This window comes from Pavona decussata, unplaced genomic scaffold, assembly GCF_977016875.1.
Source record: "Pavona decussata unplaced genomic scaffold, jaPavDecu1.1 SCAFFOLD_11, whole genome shotgun sequence".
Taxonomy (NCBI): domain Eukaryota; kingdom Metazoa; phylum Cnidaria; class Anthozoa; order Scleractinia; family Agariciidae; genus Pavona; species Pavona decussata.
Window position 1 is genome coordinate 59944 of NW_028145434.1, and position 19511 is coordinate 79454.

Below are 19511 nucleotides of genomic sequence, written 5' to 3' on the forward strand. Positions count from 1 at the left end.
TTATTTATTGGCCAAACGCATCAGAAAGAAATAAAAAACTTCTCAATGAAAAGGACACAAATTTATAACAACCAGGAATACCAGCAAAGTACTGACCTGTTCAATATACTATCGCTTTTCAATAGACACACTCAGAAGCTTAACCGGCCGACAATCTCATCACAACAGCCATTGCTGAAACCTACCTCTAGTATAATTTCGTAACACCCTCGTCCGTAGCAGGGATTCGGCCATGGTTTGCTGTAAAGTCATTCCACTGAGATCAACAATATTTCAGGAAATGATGTTTGTTGCCGGGCTTTCCCGCGTTTGGTCTTTGGTAGCGAGATCAATCGAATCATTGATCATTGAATGGTAGCAAGCACTCGCTTGAGTTATCGGCGTAGAGACAAACTTTTCCAACCTTTTTTGAAGTTAAGTATTGTACATTGCGTTGTATCCGATGTCCTAGAGACAGCCAACAACTGAGGAATCATCTTAGCTTCTTCCTTCGTTTTAGATAACCAAGCTGTTCTGAGAAGCAAACTAAACCCTTTGTTCTGTAGGTTATGTCGTTTGCATATCTCTGAGCAACGCAGATGTCCGATGTGAATGGTAATGTTTCTTTTCAACCAATCATGGTTTCTTCATTATACTCTTACCCAATCGGCATAAAACTCGAGAAGAACCAATAACTTTTGTCCAAAACAATTGACATAATTAGATCGGCATAAGTCCGGTGAAAAAGTTGCGTATCTAGAGATTTAAATAAAGCAACTTCTACAAGCTATAAATTTGTTTCTTTTCTTAAAAAAGTGTAATTATAATTAGCGAAAACCCTACCAACTCCGAAACGCAAACTCTTTCCAGGGTACTTTGAATTACACCAATTCAAAGAAAGGCCGATTTCGTGGCGTCTTTGTTTGCTTCAACGAAAGGTGACAAATTGAATATTTAATCGGATTTTCGGCAGGTAAATTGTTTCCACGTTAAAGGAAATTATAATTTCCCTTTATTGTCTAGCCTTTGGTCACTTTCAGGTCTAATTTGTGAATTAATATAAGTTGTGGCATATTTCTCCCGAGAAGTTGAAACTAAGTAGTAAATATTAAAACAACTGAAGAATCTAAAATTAAAAAGCGTCGCATTTATTTTTCATTTATCTGCTTTAACCTAGTTTACACCTTTGCAACTCCATGTTATTGTTTAGCCTTTGTCCAGTGAACTGAACCGCCGGCAAAGGACTGAGGTCTCATGAGCTATTAATTGTCCGCGCACGTGTGGGCATGTATGCCCACGCTCTTTGCAATTGATTAGTCTGAAATGTCAGCCGTCTCCTCTCCCTGTGGGTTAGGGAGAGGAGACAGCTGACATTTCAGACTATGCAATTGATAGGCTATGATAGCTCTTCCGTTGACAACACCGCTGAAACATATATATGAATATTCCGGAGACAACTTTATCTTTCAAACACACTGCAAGTTTTAAATCAGAACACGCGAAAGGACAAAAATGCAGTAATACTTGCTTTGCTTCGTCAATGATGACATCGCTGTCGTAATGGGCGTAATCATCAATTAGACTTATTGGACTGAAAATAACACCTCGAAACTAAATGAGTGCAGGGGGACTAAGCTGGTAAAAACTTCCGCCAACTAATAAATACAAATTTTTCTAAATGACAACCTGGATCAACGAAAACGAACAAAGAACCCCTGAAAGAACCTTTCAAAAAATCTACATTTCATTCCAGATCCACGTGGCGTAATGCCATTCACGTTATTCCACGTGCCAACCGGCTTCCAAGGGTGACCGCTGCTTAGTTTGCATGCGGCTGTCTGATCTGGGATTTGTTTTCATAATGAATAAGAAGCAGTATTTTGCATTTTTCTGCCCTTGGCTCTCGCTATTTATTCCCTACTTAGCGATTTTAGATACTTGTAGTGCAGAAAAAGAGGTAGGCGAAAATCTAGACGCGAAAATAGCGTTTGATGTCCCTGGAACACAGCAGCCGATTTCATTTGCTACCAGTGATCACAGCACGGGATTCATTGTGTACTGTCCATGTATGGGTAAGTGGCGCAATTTTACCAAAACATTCAACAAAAAAACAGTTACTGACTTGCCTGATCTTGGTCAAATTGTGGAACAGGTCCTTTTGTAGCGCTTTTAGTTACTTTCTAAATGTTAGTTCTCTTTCCTTTTGTTTGTTGGAGAACAATCCATGAGGCAAAATTAATTTCAAATTTGTTTCAGATTTCTCTAAACTGGTTTTGCTGCTTATCAGCTTTAATTGGAATGGTCACACCTGAACATTTCATCCGCTGGATGAAAAGTTAGAACCATCTTGTACGGCATAATAAGCAAGACCACTGGAAAGTATTGTTAAATCACAGGTATCCCAAGCTGTATGAGCGTTAAATAAAGACCTTTGTTTTGACCTTTGTAATTTGAGTGTCACGATGATCTGAGTGTTACGTAATGGCGTAAATTATAAGGGTTTGTATGGGAATTTACGAACGTGTTTTGGAATCGAAAATAAATGGCATGAATTGAAAAAAAAAATGGCTTACCTTGTCTCCTCGGTATCTTGCCAGTGTTTTTGTGCCGTATTTTGGCCATTTCAGCGCGATTTAGTGGGTTTTAGGTTTGCTGATTTCCTCTCTATATATAGAGAGGAAATCAGCAAACCTAAAACCAACAATTCCCATACAAACCCTTATAATTTACCGCATTGCGTAACACTCAGATCATCGTGACACTCAAATTACAAAGGTCAAAACAAAGGTCTTTATTTAACGCTCATACAGCTTGGGATACCTGTGGTTAAATATATGTCATTTGATGGTCTTGTGCCTTAGGATTTCATCCACAAACTCAAAAGATAGAACCACCTTGAATACCATGATAGGGCCTTATGTGCTAGTTGATGCAATGGGGCATAATGAGACGAAGTAATAAAGTGCATAAATAGAACCAAAGGATGGTAATGGATAGACTCAAAACTTAGAACCACTGTCATTCAACCCCAGTATTGGTCAAAACCAGGATTTGTCAAAACTTAATTGATTCTCATTTCAATGCAAAACTAACTGTGCCAGTTATGAGAATAAAAAATCATCAATTGCAACTAAATTAAAGGAAATTTCTTTCAATTGTTGGTTTTTGAATTTAAAAGAAGTAGATGAGTCAAATGTGTTATTGACACCAACCAAGTCCTCCATATTTAGTTGTTATTTCTTTTACAGTTAAGGGTTAAACCTCATCTCATATGCTTGTAAACCCAAACCATTTCTAGGCCCATAGAAGTCAGAGTAATCAGTTGCACCAGGGCTAGCATTGCTTTGGACTTTTGGTTTATAGCTCAATAAGATGGGCTCCCAGAAAGAAGGAAATGCCAGTGGACGTATTTAAACCAGTCGCTCGGCACTTTAATCTGCCTAACCACTCTTACAAACACATTTCTCTGTACCATGTTGGCACTCTTAATCCCCATGTAATCAACAATGCTTTTCATTTGACTAATTTATTCTTGTTTTCCAGGCTACCATGCTCCCACCAATAGCATAACTCCATTGCTGCATGACTATTTAAACACAAACAACCCACAATTTGTTGATTTGCTCTGATGAAGGGCTGGTGCCCAAAACTTCAGCACTTAGACTTCTTTACAGCGGCCAATTTACCTTTAGTGATCAACTCTGTTGATAAACCAAACATTCGTTTTTACTCCCCACTGGCAGCACCAGCAGTACTACAACAGTTTCTTAAGAAACTAATCCCCTTATCCAAGAAATTATGTTGGTCCTGCATTTTTTACTTTGGCTGCTTTCAAACTTATAACTTGAAATCACAAGATGAGTGGAAATGCTTTTCAGCAAGAGAGAGAATTTAGTTAACTTCTAATCCCAGTTAAAATAGCAACAACTCGCTTTCAAACAACTGGGCCCAGGTCAGAAGTGACAGGTGGGGAGGTGCACTGATATACTGACACTTACTGGCAGAATCTCTGAATGTTTAGTGACTGACAGCATGTTGTCATTCTTGAAACAAATTCATTCTTGGATACATTCAACAGCATTTCAGACATATTTCCAAGTTATTTTTTAGCAGTTGACATCCTACAAGAGTGTAATACAGACAAAATGTTGGAAGGCTTCTGCTTCTGTGGATTGGAGTTGTTTGTTTTTGTCCTGACTGTAAATTGTATTCTCTTTTACAGGTCGGTTTGGAAACCAAGCTGATCAGTTCTTAGGGGCACTGGCATTTGCAAAGGGACTTAATAGAACTCTTGTACTTCCTCCATGGATAGTGTATCCAAGCAACAAGATAGGGGGCTCTGTGAGTAAAATTTTTTTCAACTTAGTGTTTCGTATATTTCAAATTAATAGACCCATCTCTCTGTATAAGTGGCTTGTTGAGATGGGGTGGGGGGATGGGGGAGTGCAGATCTTGTTTGTTATTGTATTTGAGTATTTTTTAGCAGTTTGAGTAGCTGCGGAGAGTATTTTTTCAAATCTCTTTTACCGAGTTGCGTTTTAACGGTACCTGTGTTCCTGTGTTTTCTGTAAATAATCATTATGTCCTGGGTGAACATACTTTAGGTCGTAAGACAAAGAATGTATGGTCCGTAATAATATGATTTTCCTGTTCTATGAATTGATGTTTTGGTCTTGTTCATACTTCATGCTTAGTGTTATAAATGCTGACAATAACTGAGGTCATCTTTCCAAACTTTAACCAATGAAATTTGAGTTTTATTACAAGTTTACTGTTGACAGATCACATTATGCTTTGCTTGGGTTGTGGGTGGTGGTATAATTGCTATCTGTGAAGGGGAGTGGCATCTTTAGGTTTCAGATATCCAGAAGTTTAGGGATGTTGCTAAGAGCTGGCTGCTCAGAGTGTATTTCACCGCCTGAAATAGATTTTATTACTGGCTGACATGTCAACAGAGCACAAATCAAAGGCGCTAACAGTCCAAAAAGAACTGGTTGGGTTTATTAATGATCTTGCTGAGGTTTTTCTAGGTCACATCACTGGAGATTACCATCTCTCTATACCGATTATTTAGTGAATATTAACCCCTTCTGGCAACTGGTATATTTAAGGACGTTGCCTGAGGTTGAAAGATTGTCTGAAATATGAACACTTCGAGGGAAACTGTGAAATTTTGAGGGCAATACCTATTTTGAAGCAAGGGGCATTCTTACATGGTTACAAAGTAAAATAATTATCACAACAGATGGTGGTTAATTCCTTTCTGGAATAAAAAAAATATGTCAGATTTCTAAATATACTTGTGTAAAAACTATTTGTTTTGAGAAAAATGTTAGAATGTATATTTTTTTAGAACATATATCAGGTAAAATTATACGTTGCTTGTATATATCATCATTTTATTACAGAAATACTTTTGACTTATTTTTTTACAGGATAGGGTACCATTTGATGAATGGTTTTTGGTCAAACCACTTGAAGCTTATCACAATGTTATTCCAATGGAAAAATTTATGAAAGAATTTGCACCCAATGTCTGGCCACCTGGGAGGCGCATAGGTTTGTATTTTGTCTCTTAAATTTTATCTTTACACTTGTTTCTTTCTGTAAAATTTCGAATGTAACCTCCCCCAAATAATAACAACAACAACAACAAAATATATATACCAGTATATAAGCATACCAAATCTTAAAAAAACACCCCATAAATATAAGCCTATAGACTGACTGTCAGGATTGACTGCCTTCAGGGCAGTGCCTCATTTTGCTACAGTAACTGTGCATACATCTTGCACATCTCAAAATGATCTGAGAAATTTGGGTTTCTCAAGGATGTTACCCTAAAAAAAGAGATTTTGCATGGTTTATGACTATGCAGAAAAGCAGATCTTAGTAAGGGTTATTGGAATCCAAAAAGAAAATTGGGGTCAGTTAACCACGCATTTTTCAGAAATCATTAAAGGTCCAACTTGGAGAAGACTCCGGTACTTTAATTACTCCGGTAATTTAATCAAGAACAATTATCCAAAAATAAAAGAAAAATATAATGACATTGAGGACAAAAGACTCAAATGGGAGTTAATCAAAATGGAAATCAGAAGCCTAACAATTCCTTATTCTAAATACAAAGCTAAGCAGAGTAGGAATGTGGAAACAGCCATTCAAAAACGTTTGGATGAAATTGATACGTTGATTACAAACAGTAATGGCCTTCAAAACATCGACCCTGAACTAAAAGAATACGATCGGTTGAAACGCGATCTTCAGGCCATTTATGACACTAGAGGAAAAGGGGCAATATTTCGTTCTAAAGTGCGTTGGACGGAGGAAGGCGAGAAGCCTACCAAATACTTCTTCAACATAGAAAAAAGGAATTTTAACACGAAGGTCATTGCGGAACTTAAACCAGATCCCGACGGTAATGTCATTGTAGATGAAAAAGAAATCATGTGCGAAATTCACTCTTATTATGCTGATTTATATAAATCGGAGGTGGATAGTGATAAAAGCGATGACAGTGACTTCAATAACTTTACTGCCAATCTAGAACTGCCGAAACTATCTGACGATGAAAGGGATGAAATTGAAGGAAAGCTAACTCTTGAAGAATGCCAGAATATATTGAGGACATTTAAATTAGGAAAGTCTCCAGGAGAAGATGGTTATACTGTCGAATTCTTCAACTGTTTTTTTGAAATTCTTGGTCAGGATCTACTGAATAGTCTTAATGCTTCTTACGACGTTGGCGAGCTGTCAATTTCTCAAAGAAGAGGTGTCATAACACTTGTTCCAAAAGAAGATTCTAACTTATTGTTTCTGTCAAATTGGCGCCCCATCACTTTATTAAATGTCGACTATAAGATCGCATCTAAAGTTATTGCTAAAAGAATAGAAAGTATACTACCGAAGTTAATTAATCCAGACCAAACCGGATTTGTTAAAGGAAGATACATCGGGCAGAACATTCGTTTGTTAACAGACGTTCTTGAACAAACAAAACGGCAAAACATTCCGGGAATCCTTCTTTTGCTTGATTTTAGGAAAGCTTTTGATTCCCTGGAATGGTCCTTTATTCAACAGACTCTTTCTGTATTCAACTTTGGTGAAAGTATCAAACGTTGGATCTCAATTTTGTACGCTAAAAGTGAAAGTTCAGTCTTAAACAATGACTTTTGTACAGAATCCTTTCCATTGTCTAGAGGAGTTAGACAAGGCTGTCCATTATCCCCTCTCCTCTTTATTCTAGGAGCGGAAATTTTAGCGAGTAAGATACGACAAGATCAAAATATACAGGGGATAAAAATCCACGGTTACGAATTCAAAATTAGTCAATTTGCTGATGACACCTCCTTATTATGTAAAGATCTAAATTCAGTTGAAAATGCCATTGCCTTACTCAATGTCTTTGAACGTGTATCGGGATTGAAGCTTAACCAGTCTAAAACAAAAGCACTATGGCTGGGACCTTGGCGTTTTAGTGATTCTAAACCGTTGGGTCTAAAATGGACTAAAGATCCCGTCAGAACTCTTGGTATTTTTATTTCTTACGATGAAAAAGGTAACTACAAGAAGAACATTACCGAAAAAATTGAAAAAATGGACAACCGGCTTAACTTCTGGAGATCCCGAAGTCTAACTCTACTTGGTAGATGTCTAATTTTTAAAAGCTTAGGAGTTCCACAGCTGATTTATTCGGCTTCAATGTCGAGCATGCCTATAGAAGCGAGTGTCAAGTTGATCACCAACTATTTATTTAATTTTATATGGAACAAAAAACCTGATAAAATAAAAAGGCAAGTAATGTACCAGGACTATATGGATGGCGGTTTGCGCGTACCAAATATTCTGACTACATTTAAGTCCCTTAATTTAGCATGGATACCCAGACTTTTAAAAAGTGAAAACTGCTCAGATGAATCTTGGTCATATATCCCAAGCTATTATTTTAAAAGGTACGGTGGACTTAACTTCTTACTTCGATGTAATTACGATAACCATTTTATTAAACAGATTGACCTTCCACTTTTTTATAAAGAAATCCTAATCCACATGTTGGAGTTAAAACAGTTGTATGGATATTACCAAGAGCAAGATTTAGTGCTATTTAATAATAGAGAAATCTTAATAAACGGGAAGCCATTTTATTACAACGAATGGCATCTTAATGGTATATTCTCTATCCAGGATGTTTTAAATGATGAGGGGAAATTTCTTTCCTATCAGGAATTCCTCTAAAAATACCATCACCTTAAGTGCAATTTTCTTTGATATTTTCAAGTCCTTGCAGCAATTCCGAAACATCTGCGAGAAAAGGCAAGTCAGACCTCGCTTAACAAACGCGAATTCGAAAAGGACAACTTTATATTCTCTCTGTCGCCAACTGTTTCAATAAACTTACTCAAGGTGAAAAGCAAAGATTTCTATTGGCTTATTACAAAAAAATTTGTAACTAAGGCTCTGGTTCAAGGAAATGGGAACACGAAATTCAGTCGATGAATTTGAGTTGGCCTTGCTATTTTAGTAAATTGAAGCTAATCTGTAAGGAACCTAAACTTAGAGAATTCTATTATAAATTTTTACATAGAATTATTGTTACAAAGAAGGAATTGTATTACTTTGGTATTGAAAATAACAAAGACTGTCTATACTGTAATGAAGGTGACTCGATGGGTCACACTTTCATGGACTGCCACTTTTCCAAGTCCTTTATCAGTAACGTTATGGAATGGTTCAACAGGGAACATGCCACCTCCCTTTCACCCTCCACCGAAGAATTTCTATTTGGTAAATTTGGTAATGATCAGTTATCGTCTTCAGATATGTCGCTTAAAAAATTTAATTATTGCTTGTTATTTGCAAAATATTATCTTTACTGTCAAAAACTGAACAAAAAACAAATCAACTTTGATGAGTTTAAGCAACGTATTCTCTTCAAACTTCGCATTGAAGGCCTTTCATAATTCAACCTCTTTAATATTCATTATTTACTTAGTCTACTTAGTCTATATTTAACATGCCTGTTACAACTTGTGTTTGTGTGTACGTTTTTTGTGCATGTGTCCAGTGTTGTGTAACTGTGTGTATTTCTGAAATGTAAAACTACAAATTGTAATCTTGTTATTTCCAATAAAGATTTGCATTAAAAAAAAAAAAAAAAAAAGAAGACTCCGGTACATTGTTACCATGGTATAATTTTATTTGGGTTTAAAACATAAAAAGTTAAACATTCAAAAATGCCTTGATCCTTTTGTATATTGGTTATGCCCCTTAACCATAGCTTATTTTGCAGTTGTCACCACATTGATTAATTATGTGAGATGGAAAAATGTGCTAGGAAAAAAAGTTGAAAGTTACAGGGGTGGTCAACCATATCACATATTGGAGGGTGGTTATGTTTTTAACCAAGTGAGGTTTGCTTAATAGTTACAGTTCTTTGTTATGTTTTTGTCCTTTTAATGAGCAGATCTTCACTAAGCATTTTGGTGGCAAAAATTCATAGAAATCCCTTAAATATTGTAAAAGTCATCACATTATGTTCCAATTGGCACTCTTAGGGATTAAAAGGCTAAGGAATAAATGAATAAATTTTAACCCAGTGTTTTAGTCATCAAGGAGTCCTTTAGTGGCCAGGTATTGAAGGTGTTTAATGAAACTGAGTCTAACTTTTGTAAGGGCTGGTGTCATCGGTGTGGTCAAATATTTCCTTATGGGCACCTCTACAGACATTACCCTTTCACTGGTCAACACTTCACTTGGCTCCAAAAAGATCCACAATCAAATAATTTCAGTACCTCAGTACTGATTACTCAGGTAGTTTGAAAATCAAAGAGGTTTGAGTATATTATACTTCCCCTGGTAAAAATCTTGAAGATCCTCATGTGGATCTTTAAAGATCTTTAAAAATCCTCAAGGATCTTAAAAAGATTTTCACCAGGGTTCTTGGTATTTGTAACTTTGAGATCTATGGAGGAAATCCTAACGTGTGACTATTCAGTTAAATGCTAGCATCAAGCAGTATTTTCCAATAATGTTCTTTGTTTTTCTATTGGATTTACAATTCTTGTTGTAAAATGATTCTGGGGGATATTTTACAAATTAAATTACTTTGAGCTTATATGTGCTATTGGATAGTGTGGGGTTTTAAAAAATTGCTTAATTCTTAAATATTATTCATGTCAGGTTTCTGCTACTTATTTGACAACGACAAATGCCGAATGAAGGAAGGAAATCCTTTTGGTCCTTTCTGGGATCATTTTAAAATAAATTTTGATGACTACCGTGAACACTCTGGCTTGCTTTGGGACACAGAACAGCAATGGGCCAGAGAAGGCTGGAATGGAAGGTAATGTAAACTTTCTGAAATAAAAAGGGTTGGATGATTTATACCAGATTTTCAAATTAAACCTATTTGAGTGCAATAAACATTGAAGCACTGAGAGCATAACTGTCTTGTGTTGAATTTCACGGACTCGATATTTTGGCCTTGTTTTTCATGAAAACTAAGCGTAAACCAACAAACAACTCCAACTGATGCTCTCTGACAAAATTAAACATGCAAAGATTCCGACACTTTAGAGCAAAACCAAAAATTGGCGTAAAATTTGGCTGAAGACGGTTACAGTAAGCTCTCAGCCCTTCAATTGTTTTATAGATAAACTGCTTTTGGCTGAACAGTCGTGTGTTATTTAAATGATAAATGCCACAGGCTGAAAGATCTGTCAGAAGCATCAAGGCAACTGTGGAATTTTGAGCACAATCTTTGAGCCACAGCATTATAACCTTATACAACTATAACTATTGTCGGATCAAAGTATAAAGCTATAAGACAAGACCTTAAGATTCTGTGGATTTTTTGATGAACAATTTCATCAAAATCAGCTATGCCTCATCCGTCCAGTGAAGATATACGATGGGGAGCCATAATTATTTGGATTAAAGAAATGTTAGGATATTAAATGGATAAGGTGGAAGCCTCTTTAAAGATGTCTTCAAGCTTTAAGCTTTGATCGTACAATGTTAATTGAAATAGCTGTATACCAGAAGGGCAACAGTGAGTGTGATTTGTTGTAATAATGTCGTGACAGGGTAAAAAAATATTAACGGTTGATTCGTTTACTTTGATTTGATTACACACTGAAGTTGCATTACTGTAAAAAAGTAAAGACCTAAAGGTGTGATGTTTATGGCTATTTGTTGGAGCAGAGGGTCCACTTTTGTTTAAATTGAATTTTCAGCATACATGCATTGGCTAATTTCTGTCATTTTAGTATGCTAGGAAAGGAATCTTGGAATTAGGGCAAAAGCCAGTGTTTATGAGATTCAAGCACTATTAGAAAACCCTGTTTTTAACCCTTTAAGTTCCAATATCAAGATGCGAATTCTTCTGGCTGTTTTCATCCATTTTGTATGTTACTGGTTGGGAGAATTTGTTTCAACATCAACATAATTTATCTTTTTGATCATTTTCGTCACTCTCATGACCTCATTGACCTGTAGAGTTGGTTAAGTAAGTTAAGGTTAAGTTAGAAATTAGATTCTTGTCACAATTTGGACTCAGTTAAAGAAAGAAAGAAAGAAAAGAAAGCAAATTTTTTTATACACGGTTAGATTTAAAGCTAGAAGCTTGTGGGGCCATGTAATCAAACAAATATTTAAACAGAACAGAAACTTTTAAAAATCCCAGCTGGCAGGGAGGCTTACTAGCTTGCCGAGGTTTGAACAGGGACTACCCCGAAACAAATCCAGCTAGTGGTCAGAGAGAGGACTTGAAGCTCCAGACTACCTCTTACCACTCAACCAAACTGCCTTGATTAAGGAAATGCAAAATTTTCTCAAACAAAGATAGATGTTTTTGTAACCAGGTTCAATAAGTTCTAAGACTTCAAGGTTTACTGTGATGAGTGAGTTTCCACAAAACCGTCTGACAAAAATTATTGCTACTCTGTTGATTGCTGAATTTTGGGTCCAAAATATTGCTTGCTTTTCTCAAGCGTTGCAAGAGGACTGAAAGAAATACTGAGATCACAACTAATATTTTAAAGTTTGATGTCACCTAAAACTTTGCTGAAAATTCAGAAATGATCAGATGCTTACAGGTAACGCTATAAGTAAACGAAGAACAAGATGTTTAAAATGCTCAAAGGTCATCATCCCCTTTGGGATGACACATTCCTATATACTGCTTATAAAGGGGAGTAACCCCCCACCATGCACCCTCTCCAAGTAAAAAAGTATGATCTGTTGTTTTTGTTTAGATTTCCAGCATCAGACTATCCTGTAATAGCGCTAATGGGAGCTCCCGGGGCCTTCCCTGTGGAGGAGAAAAACAAGTGGCTTCAAAAGTATGTGCGCTGGTCAAAAGAGATTGAAAAAGAAGCAAAGAAGTTCATTAGCAGTGTGCTGAATAATGAGCCATTTGTTGGCATCCATCTTCGCAATGGGATTGATTTTGTAAGTACATTTCCTTAGTTGTGCAAAATCCATAAGTGGACACCTGGCCCTGGTTTTTCAAAGAGTGGATAACTTCATCCAGCATTTGAAATGTATTAGTTGGAGTGCATCTTATCAGCTTAATAAGGATTTTTCTGGTGGATAATGTTATCCGCTCTTTGAACAGCCCGCGCCTGTCCATGTTTGTGGCAGCGCACATCACTTTCTTACTCTGCACAGTCCCAACTATTGGCAGTATTTGAAGGGACGCCTGGAAAAAAGCCAGAAGTGACTTCTGATATATTGCTAGGTTCTTTCCAAATTGCGTTGTATTTCCTTGTGAAACAAAAGGAGAATTTGACCTTACATCAAGTCATTTAGTGCTTTATTCCGCGCACCCCTTCATTTGTAAACTAGTGAGGTGTGACTGCATCACAGCAGAATTAACTCAGGTTGATTTGGACCCCAGACCTAATCCAGGAGTGATTTTTGACCCCCACCCTCATGGACAATAACCACATGTGCCTCCTCGTGCAGATTTGGACCCCAGTATACTACACACAGAAACCTTTCAATCAAGTTAGTGAAGTCACTCCGAAATCTCTCCAATGCGGGACAAATATTGCTCCAATACGGACGGCAGGCTATTTCAACTAAATCTTCCTTTTTTTTTCAGGAGAGGGCTTGCGAGCACGTCAAAGACTCAACAACGACCTCCTTCTTCGCTTCACCACAATGCATTCCAAACGGATCAAAAAGAAAGCTAAGCTATGAGATGTGCTTTCCACCGAAAAAGGAAATTCTCAAAAAAGTGAAAAAGATCGTGAAGAAGACCAAAGCAAAAAGAGTATTCGTGGCTACTGACAATGATCCAATGATAAAGGAACTCAACGAGGCCTTGAAGTCACTGAAGGTATTTATACAGCTGGTCTAACAGTTTGCTAACAGTATTAATCCTTAAAGCTCCAGTACATCAACATGGACCTTCTTCTCACTGTTCTGTTGCTAGTTGGGAGAATTTGTTTCAACATCGAGACTTTTTTTGTGATCATTTTCATTACTCTTGTGACCTGTATGTTTGATCAAGTTGTGATAATGTAAAGAGAATTTACATGCTGGTCACTATTGCGGGGATTTAAGTTAAGGACGGTGCCTACTAATAAAGAAGTTTTTTTTGTGTGGTTTATGACTATGCAGGAAAACAGATCTTAGCAAGGGCTATTGAAATCCAAAAAGAAAATTGGGGGTAACCACGCATTTTTTAGAGATAATTAAGAAACAATTATTCCAAAAAACAGTAAAGTACAAAGCAATGTATGGCCTTTTCTTCCAAATTGAAGCTTTATTATCTCTGAAAAATGCATAGTTTCCCCCAGTTTTTTTTTCGGATATCAAGAGCACTTGCTAAGTTCTGCTTTCTCCGCAAAGTTTTACACCGCGCAGAAATATTCCTGTATTAGTAGGCACCACCCATAGGAAACCCGAGCATCTCGAGATGCGAAGAACGTATGCGCAGTAACAAAAGTAGGCACCATCCTTAAGACGCTTACCATTTGTCATAAGTGCTCAGCAGGACCGGTCAAACTTTCTTGATGCGTCCACTTTAAGATGGTGAAAATTTCCCTATTTACTTTTTCAGTGTTATTAAAGGTTTAACAAAATTTAAATTTTGGCGCTGTTTCATTGCCTGCCAAAGAATTGTAGGGGGTGAATTTAGATTCAAACCAGTGAGGGCTGAAACATTTGTTATACTTTCACGCACGCAGAAACAGAGATACAATGATTACAGTTTCTATTATGAAGCTTTCTGTTTCATGTTTCAGGTATCAGTGAACAAGAGAGATTCTTCAGACGAAATCAGTGATCCAATTGTTGACTTGGCCATATTAACAATGGCTGAACATTTTATAGGAAACTGCGTATCAAGCTTCACTTCATTTGTAACTCGCTATCGAGCAGTAGATGAGAAACCAACCTCATTCTGGGCTTTTGATGAAAAGTAACATTTTCATAGTTTTGAAGCGTCGAGTGGGCTTGCGCGCCTTTACTAGCTAATTTTGAAAAATTATTTATATTTACAGAGGTTTTACCTCAGTAAGCTTCAGTAGATAGGAAAATGTACAAAAGGGATAAGTTTCTCAACAAAATTAAATATTTTACTTCGAGGTGGTGTGTGTTTTGACCAAAAGGATTGCAGTACAGATCACAAGTAGTCCCCGTTCCCGAGAAAAAAAGCAGGGTCCTGCGCATGCGCTGCGTGGCGTCCCTCCTTTAATTTTTCCGAGGAGTCAGTTCAAGTTCTCTTGTAGTTATTTTTAAACTTTGCAGGAATACTCCCCTTGGGGGTGGGAGGGGGAAATCCCGTCTAAAAGTGACGGGGGTGATCGTCAGAAATTTTGAAGAAAAGAACTCCCTAAAAGGTACGAGAATTCTGTTTTGCGGGCGTAGTCCAAACATTTTTATACTCCCGAGAGGTACCAAATCAGTTGATTGGCATTTACAATTGTCATGCTTTGTGGCTCAATACCCTAAAAGGTACCACCATACCTCTGACGGAAGTCGTTTCAGATCTTAGCACCCTAAGGGGTACTAAACCCCGAATTTTAACCCCTGAAAGGTACGACGATCACCCCCGTCACGTTTATATGGGATTCCCCCCAGGGGGAATACTCAGTGAAGAAAGTTCCCTTTAAGTGAAACTTTTGACATTTCCCTGTATTTAACTGTATCGAGAGAACTTTCGCGAGATCGTGGTGAGCCCGGCATCCAAACGCGTGGCGCTACGTTCTGAAGGATTGTCAAAAGGTTCTGTTTTCAAAAGTTTGCATTTTCTAAAGATTTATATCTTTGAAACTTTTCAGTAGCTTCCATTTATTCCGGAGGATGGATCACGAAAAACAAGGACGCGTTTTCAAAATTGCGCGTTTAGCGTGTGTTTTCTCAAGCGTTTTCAAGTTTACGTTTAGAACGCAAGGCTGTCTTTTCGACTAGTTTGCGTTAAAAAAGAGCATTTGCTAAATTTTGCGTTTTGGGGGCGTACTCACAGTGTGCGGAACATGAAAACGCGAAGAGTTGCTGTTTTTAAACGACGGCGGATCCGTGTGGACGGGGCCTAAGTACACAAGTTATAGAAGGAAAGCAAGACTGATCCTTGCGGGAGTAAAACAAAAAATTAAAAAAAAGAGGGGGGAAAGGATATGTAGAAAGAATAATTGTCCGATATTTCGGTTTGGAAAACGAACCTTCGGAGGCTGCAATACTAAAATGAATGAATACGTTATGGCCGTCAAACTGATATAAAACTTCAAAATTGGAAATAAATGAGCTGCTCGTCGCCCCATTTATGTCAACCGGGACTCAAGACACTGGAGCCATTTGGTATAAATAGACGCGACGACCAGCATTTAATGACATGTCGTGTGAGGAAGCAACCCTCCTCTCGCCCGTGCCAACCATTATGGTGACGAGCCAAAACAACATCCGGTTTTGTAAACAGGATACTGTTGCAGGCAGCTTGGCGGAAACTGATGTTTCTTTAGGTGAAATTAATTGGGATTGATTGTTCGGATTTTTGAATAAGCTGAACGGAAAAAAGGTCAAGGCTTACAAGGAAAAATGAACATTGACATTTGTGCTGACACAGACAAAACAACTGAATCAATAGGAGTTCATTTCAGCTACCCACTCCACCCACAAAGGGCGGGTTAATTGGGGCTTCAGGAACAGTACAGGATAAATACACTTCGCAATTTCCGTTTAATATTTCTTCGCTTCGAGAAACGACTTTAGACCATTGTCAATCAGTTGTTTATCAGTAGTAGATGGGACTCTTTGTGGCAATCTGTATGAGGAAAAAAAATCTTCATGGGCGCATGTTAGTTCGCATGAGTCCACTTTCGCGTTGAGTTTTCAGATATCGCGGAAGTAACACGGTGAAAACAAAATAAAATCCGAAAATAACGTTTCAACGGGTTGAATAACCTTTCCCATCTCGTGATCTCCTGGTAATGTGAATGACCCTGTCGTCCGTTTTTAAATTTTCATGAACGCGATTGAAGTCTTCAGCTGGTTGTCAATTTGTAAACAAAACACTCCGTATACGAAAGGCGCTGTCGGTCACGAACGCAGGGAAAAGGTGACGTCATCTTTAAAATTGTAGAATTTTCACTTTCACTGCATGCAGTGGAAAGGTTTCGTAATACTAATATAATATTCCTTATCGTACGGATGGAGTGAACTTTGTATTTAAATAAAAATACCAGAAAGTTTCTAAATAAAATACACTTTTACTAGAAAGTGTTTGTGTTTTTACGTTTCACGTATACTGCATTCTAGTAGTTTCCGGTTGAATTTTATGAATATTAATTGCACATACATCTCCCGCCAAAAGAGCCTCACCCATAGCAACGGAACAAAACATCGCTAAATATAGTAGCCACGAACGTCAGGCTCAAGTTTCGCGTGTTCTGATTGGCTGCTGTCTCTCGACACGTTGCTTGTATTAGACAACGTGCTGTGACGTAGAAGAACCTGATTGGCTGAGTTCGTCCGAACGATCGCGATTTCACAATCGTGTCGCTCTTCAACGTCTATTCATTCACGGAACTTCATTCGACTGTGCCGTGTGGTAGTTTCGTCGTTGAAAAATTTAAATTTTACCGGCAAGTTTACTCACCTAAGCAATTCAAAACAAAGATTTAGTGAGGATCATTCTCAGAGGGCATCTTTGTGGTCATGGATTGCGAAGCGACAAGAATTATTCAGGTTTCATTGTCGAAAATAACGGACTCGCGTCGTTGTCGTGGTGGTCCTCTTCTTCGACGCAATTTACTAGTTTCCCACGTCTTGAACAATGTGTTAACCTCAACGGACTCTGCTTACTGTACGTACAGAACAAAAGTAGAGATGGATATGGACATAGATGCTATGGAAAACGAACTCGTGCCTTTGGACAAATCGAAAATGACAGGCGATAAAGCGGGAGGTTCCGCGAACACAGGAAATGCGACACATACGGTGCGTTCCGCGGCAAAATCAAATGAAAGGGTCACGGAACTGGAACAAAGCGCTCGCAAAAATGCCAGGAAAGAGATTATGAGGGTTGTAGACACTGATAAAACTGTAAAAGGTGTTCGTGCGAAGAAATCAGGAGACAAATATGTGACCGGCTCGAAACGAGCGAGATCATATGTTAATGAACCTTGTGACAGCCACGCGGTACAGAACAAACGATTTAAAACTGAAACCGACAAAGAATCCCCGATCCCAGAACTCAGTTATCAGGAGCCAATGGATATTTCTGGACTTGTCAATGTGTTTAGTAGTAGTTTTTCTGGACTTAGTAATATTGCAAGGACGCCGTCTTCTCTTGGGACCAATTTGGACTCTTTTCAATGTATTACTCCGGTGCAACCTGTCCGAGGCGTGTTTGGATGGCCACAGACTGTTGTAGAAGCGTTTTAGATGTGTTTTGATAATATTTCCCGTTCTCTGTCGTTGTTTGTTGCTGCTTTACAGCTTGCTGGTGTGTTGGTTCACGCTATGTTATGCTCGCGCGAATGTTTTGATCATGACGAACGCAGATCGTTACATTCTTACGTAATAATTGAATTGATTACGATCTTCGAATGTTAACCTTTGCTAGGTATTTTTTAAAGGCGATTTGTATTGATATAAAGTTAGTCATCAAATTCATATTATTTTTGCAATGTTCGAGTTAAATGGTTGTATCCTTGTAACAGAGCGAAGCATACGTAACAGTTTTATAATCACGGTGTGATTCTTTCACAGACGCCTCTTCTGTATCAAAGTAGTCAAGGCTTATCTTTGTAAAAGCTATAGATTTTTAATCCTAATTGAAGTTAACGAAAATTTCATACTGTCTTTTTTTCTTACTTTGCCCTATTAGGGCGTAAAGGCGCAAAATTTTGAGCTTGAACATGTTGTGGCAGGATTATTGGCAAGTTCCTGCGTTGTAATATATCGCCACGAAATTATTGTAAAAGTGAAGAAATATATATATATAAGAAATAAAATTATTTTTAAAGGAAACACTCGCTTGCGATTGTGATCTTAACTTGACTATATATGGGGTTCCCTCAGCTCCAAGCAGAACATGCTGCATCATCATTATTTGTCACCGAAGCTGGATCTGTAAACAATGTATCTATAATTAACCCTACTTGAAGGGCCAAGTTCGTTTTTAGCCTGCAATCTAACAGCAAAGAGCGGACGCGGCGAGCGAGTCACGCATCGGAAGACACGAATTTTTCAGTGATCCCGGCCCGTCTTAAATATTTAAAATATGTTACCAAAATATGTTAATATGTTACGACAGCAAGACTGCGTTCAATATTGCAGTTTTTTTTTTTTTTGCATCATCAAATCAACCGAGTCTGAAAAAATTTACATTTTCTGCAATGTATGTTAAGTGTAAATACAAGCCAAATTATCTTTCCCTTGGGAAATTATACAAGTTTATCCTTTCTCAACTAATCTCAAGCCTATCCAACCTGGACACTTATTAAATACAGGGGAAAGCAAAATAATAAAAAAATGCCCATGCTGAAAGCTATGAGATTTATTGTTTCCTTGCCAAAACACCTGCAGCTGTTATATTTCCCTTCACTTCCTGTTTTAAAACCTTACAAAATAACTATAACCTTATTAATAATTTTTAAATCCAAGCTCTTGACTGACATAACCAGCTGCTTTTCTTTTTACATACTGGTAAATAAAATGTTAAACCATTGATTCTACTACGGTTTTCTAGAGTAGTAACAATACCGTATTTCTGACAGACTGAAACAAGCTTTAAAGTCAGAATATTTTCTTTTCAGTACAGAAAAAAGCAAGCACAATACCATGGATCTTATCCAGGGATTCAGACCCTTCAACTCTCCCAGTTTTCCCGGGAGTCTCTAAGTTTCTCATGAAATCTCCCGGTCTCCTGGTTAGAGCACCAAATCACCCGGGAAATACCTCCTGTGGCCTTTTTCAAAATTTTTTCATTAATTTCATTAAAACAAGAAATGGATTTAGTGTTCTTATTTGAGATGTTCTCGATCAGAAAATGTAAAACAGAGCAATCAAATACATATAGA

The 19511-nt window shown here is 37.6% G+C and overlaps 2 protein-coding genes across 2 annotated transcripts; both read left to right on the forward strand.

Moving 5' to 3' along the window:
- Positions 1–1435: 1435 nt before the first annotated feature.
- LOC146488032 (GDP-fucose protein O-fucosyltransferase 1-like) lies at positions 1436–18459 on the forward strand. The gene is made up of 7 exons (XM_085120841.1): positions 1436–2051; positions 4202–4320; positions 5415–5538; positions 10159–10321; positions 12234–12429; positions 13085–13321; positions 14232–18459. The coding sequence occupies exons 1-7, from the start codon at positions 1808–1810 to the stop codon at positions 14409–14411; spliced, it is 1263 nt and encodes a 420-aa protein (XP_084976967.1). The 5' UTR covers positions 1436–1807; the 3' UTR covers positions 14412–18459.
- Positions 17005–18459, forward strand: LOC146488033 (uncharacterized). The gene has a single exon (XM_085120851.1). It carries the CDS (start codon positions 17143–17145, stop codon positions 17869–17871), a length of 729 nt encoding a protein of 242 aa, XP_084976977.1. The 5' UTR covers positions 17005–17142; the 3' UTR covers positions 17872–18459.
- Positions 18460–19511: the final 1052 nt, after the last annotated feature.

Coding starts and splice junctions, on each gene's coding strand:
- LOC146488033 (XM_085120851.1), top strand. CDS start 17,143: ATGGATTGCGAAGCGACAAGAATTATTCAGGTTTCATTGTCGAAAATA.
- LOC146488032 (XM_085120841.1), top strand. CDS start 1,808: ATGCGGCTGTCTGATCTGGGATTTGTTTTCATAATGAATAAGAAGCAG. Junction 4,321..5,414: donor GCAACAAGATAGGGGGCTCT/GTGAGTAAAATT, acceptor ATTTTTTTACAG/GATAGGGTACCATTTGATGA. Junction 5,539..10,158: donor GCCACCTGGGAGGCGCATAG/GTTTGTATTTTG, acceptor TATTCATGTCAG/GTTTCTGCTACTTATTTGAC.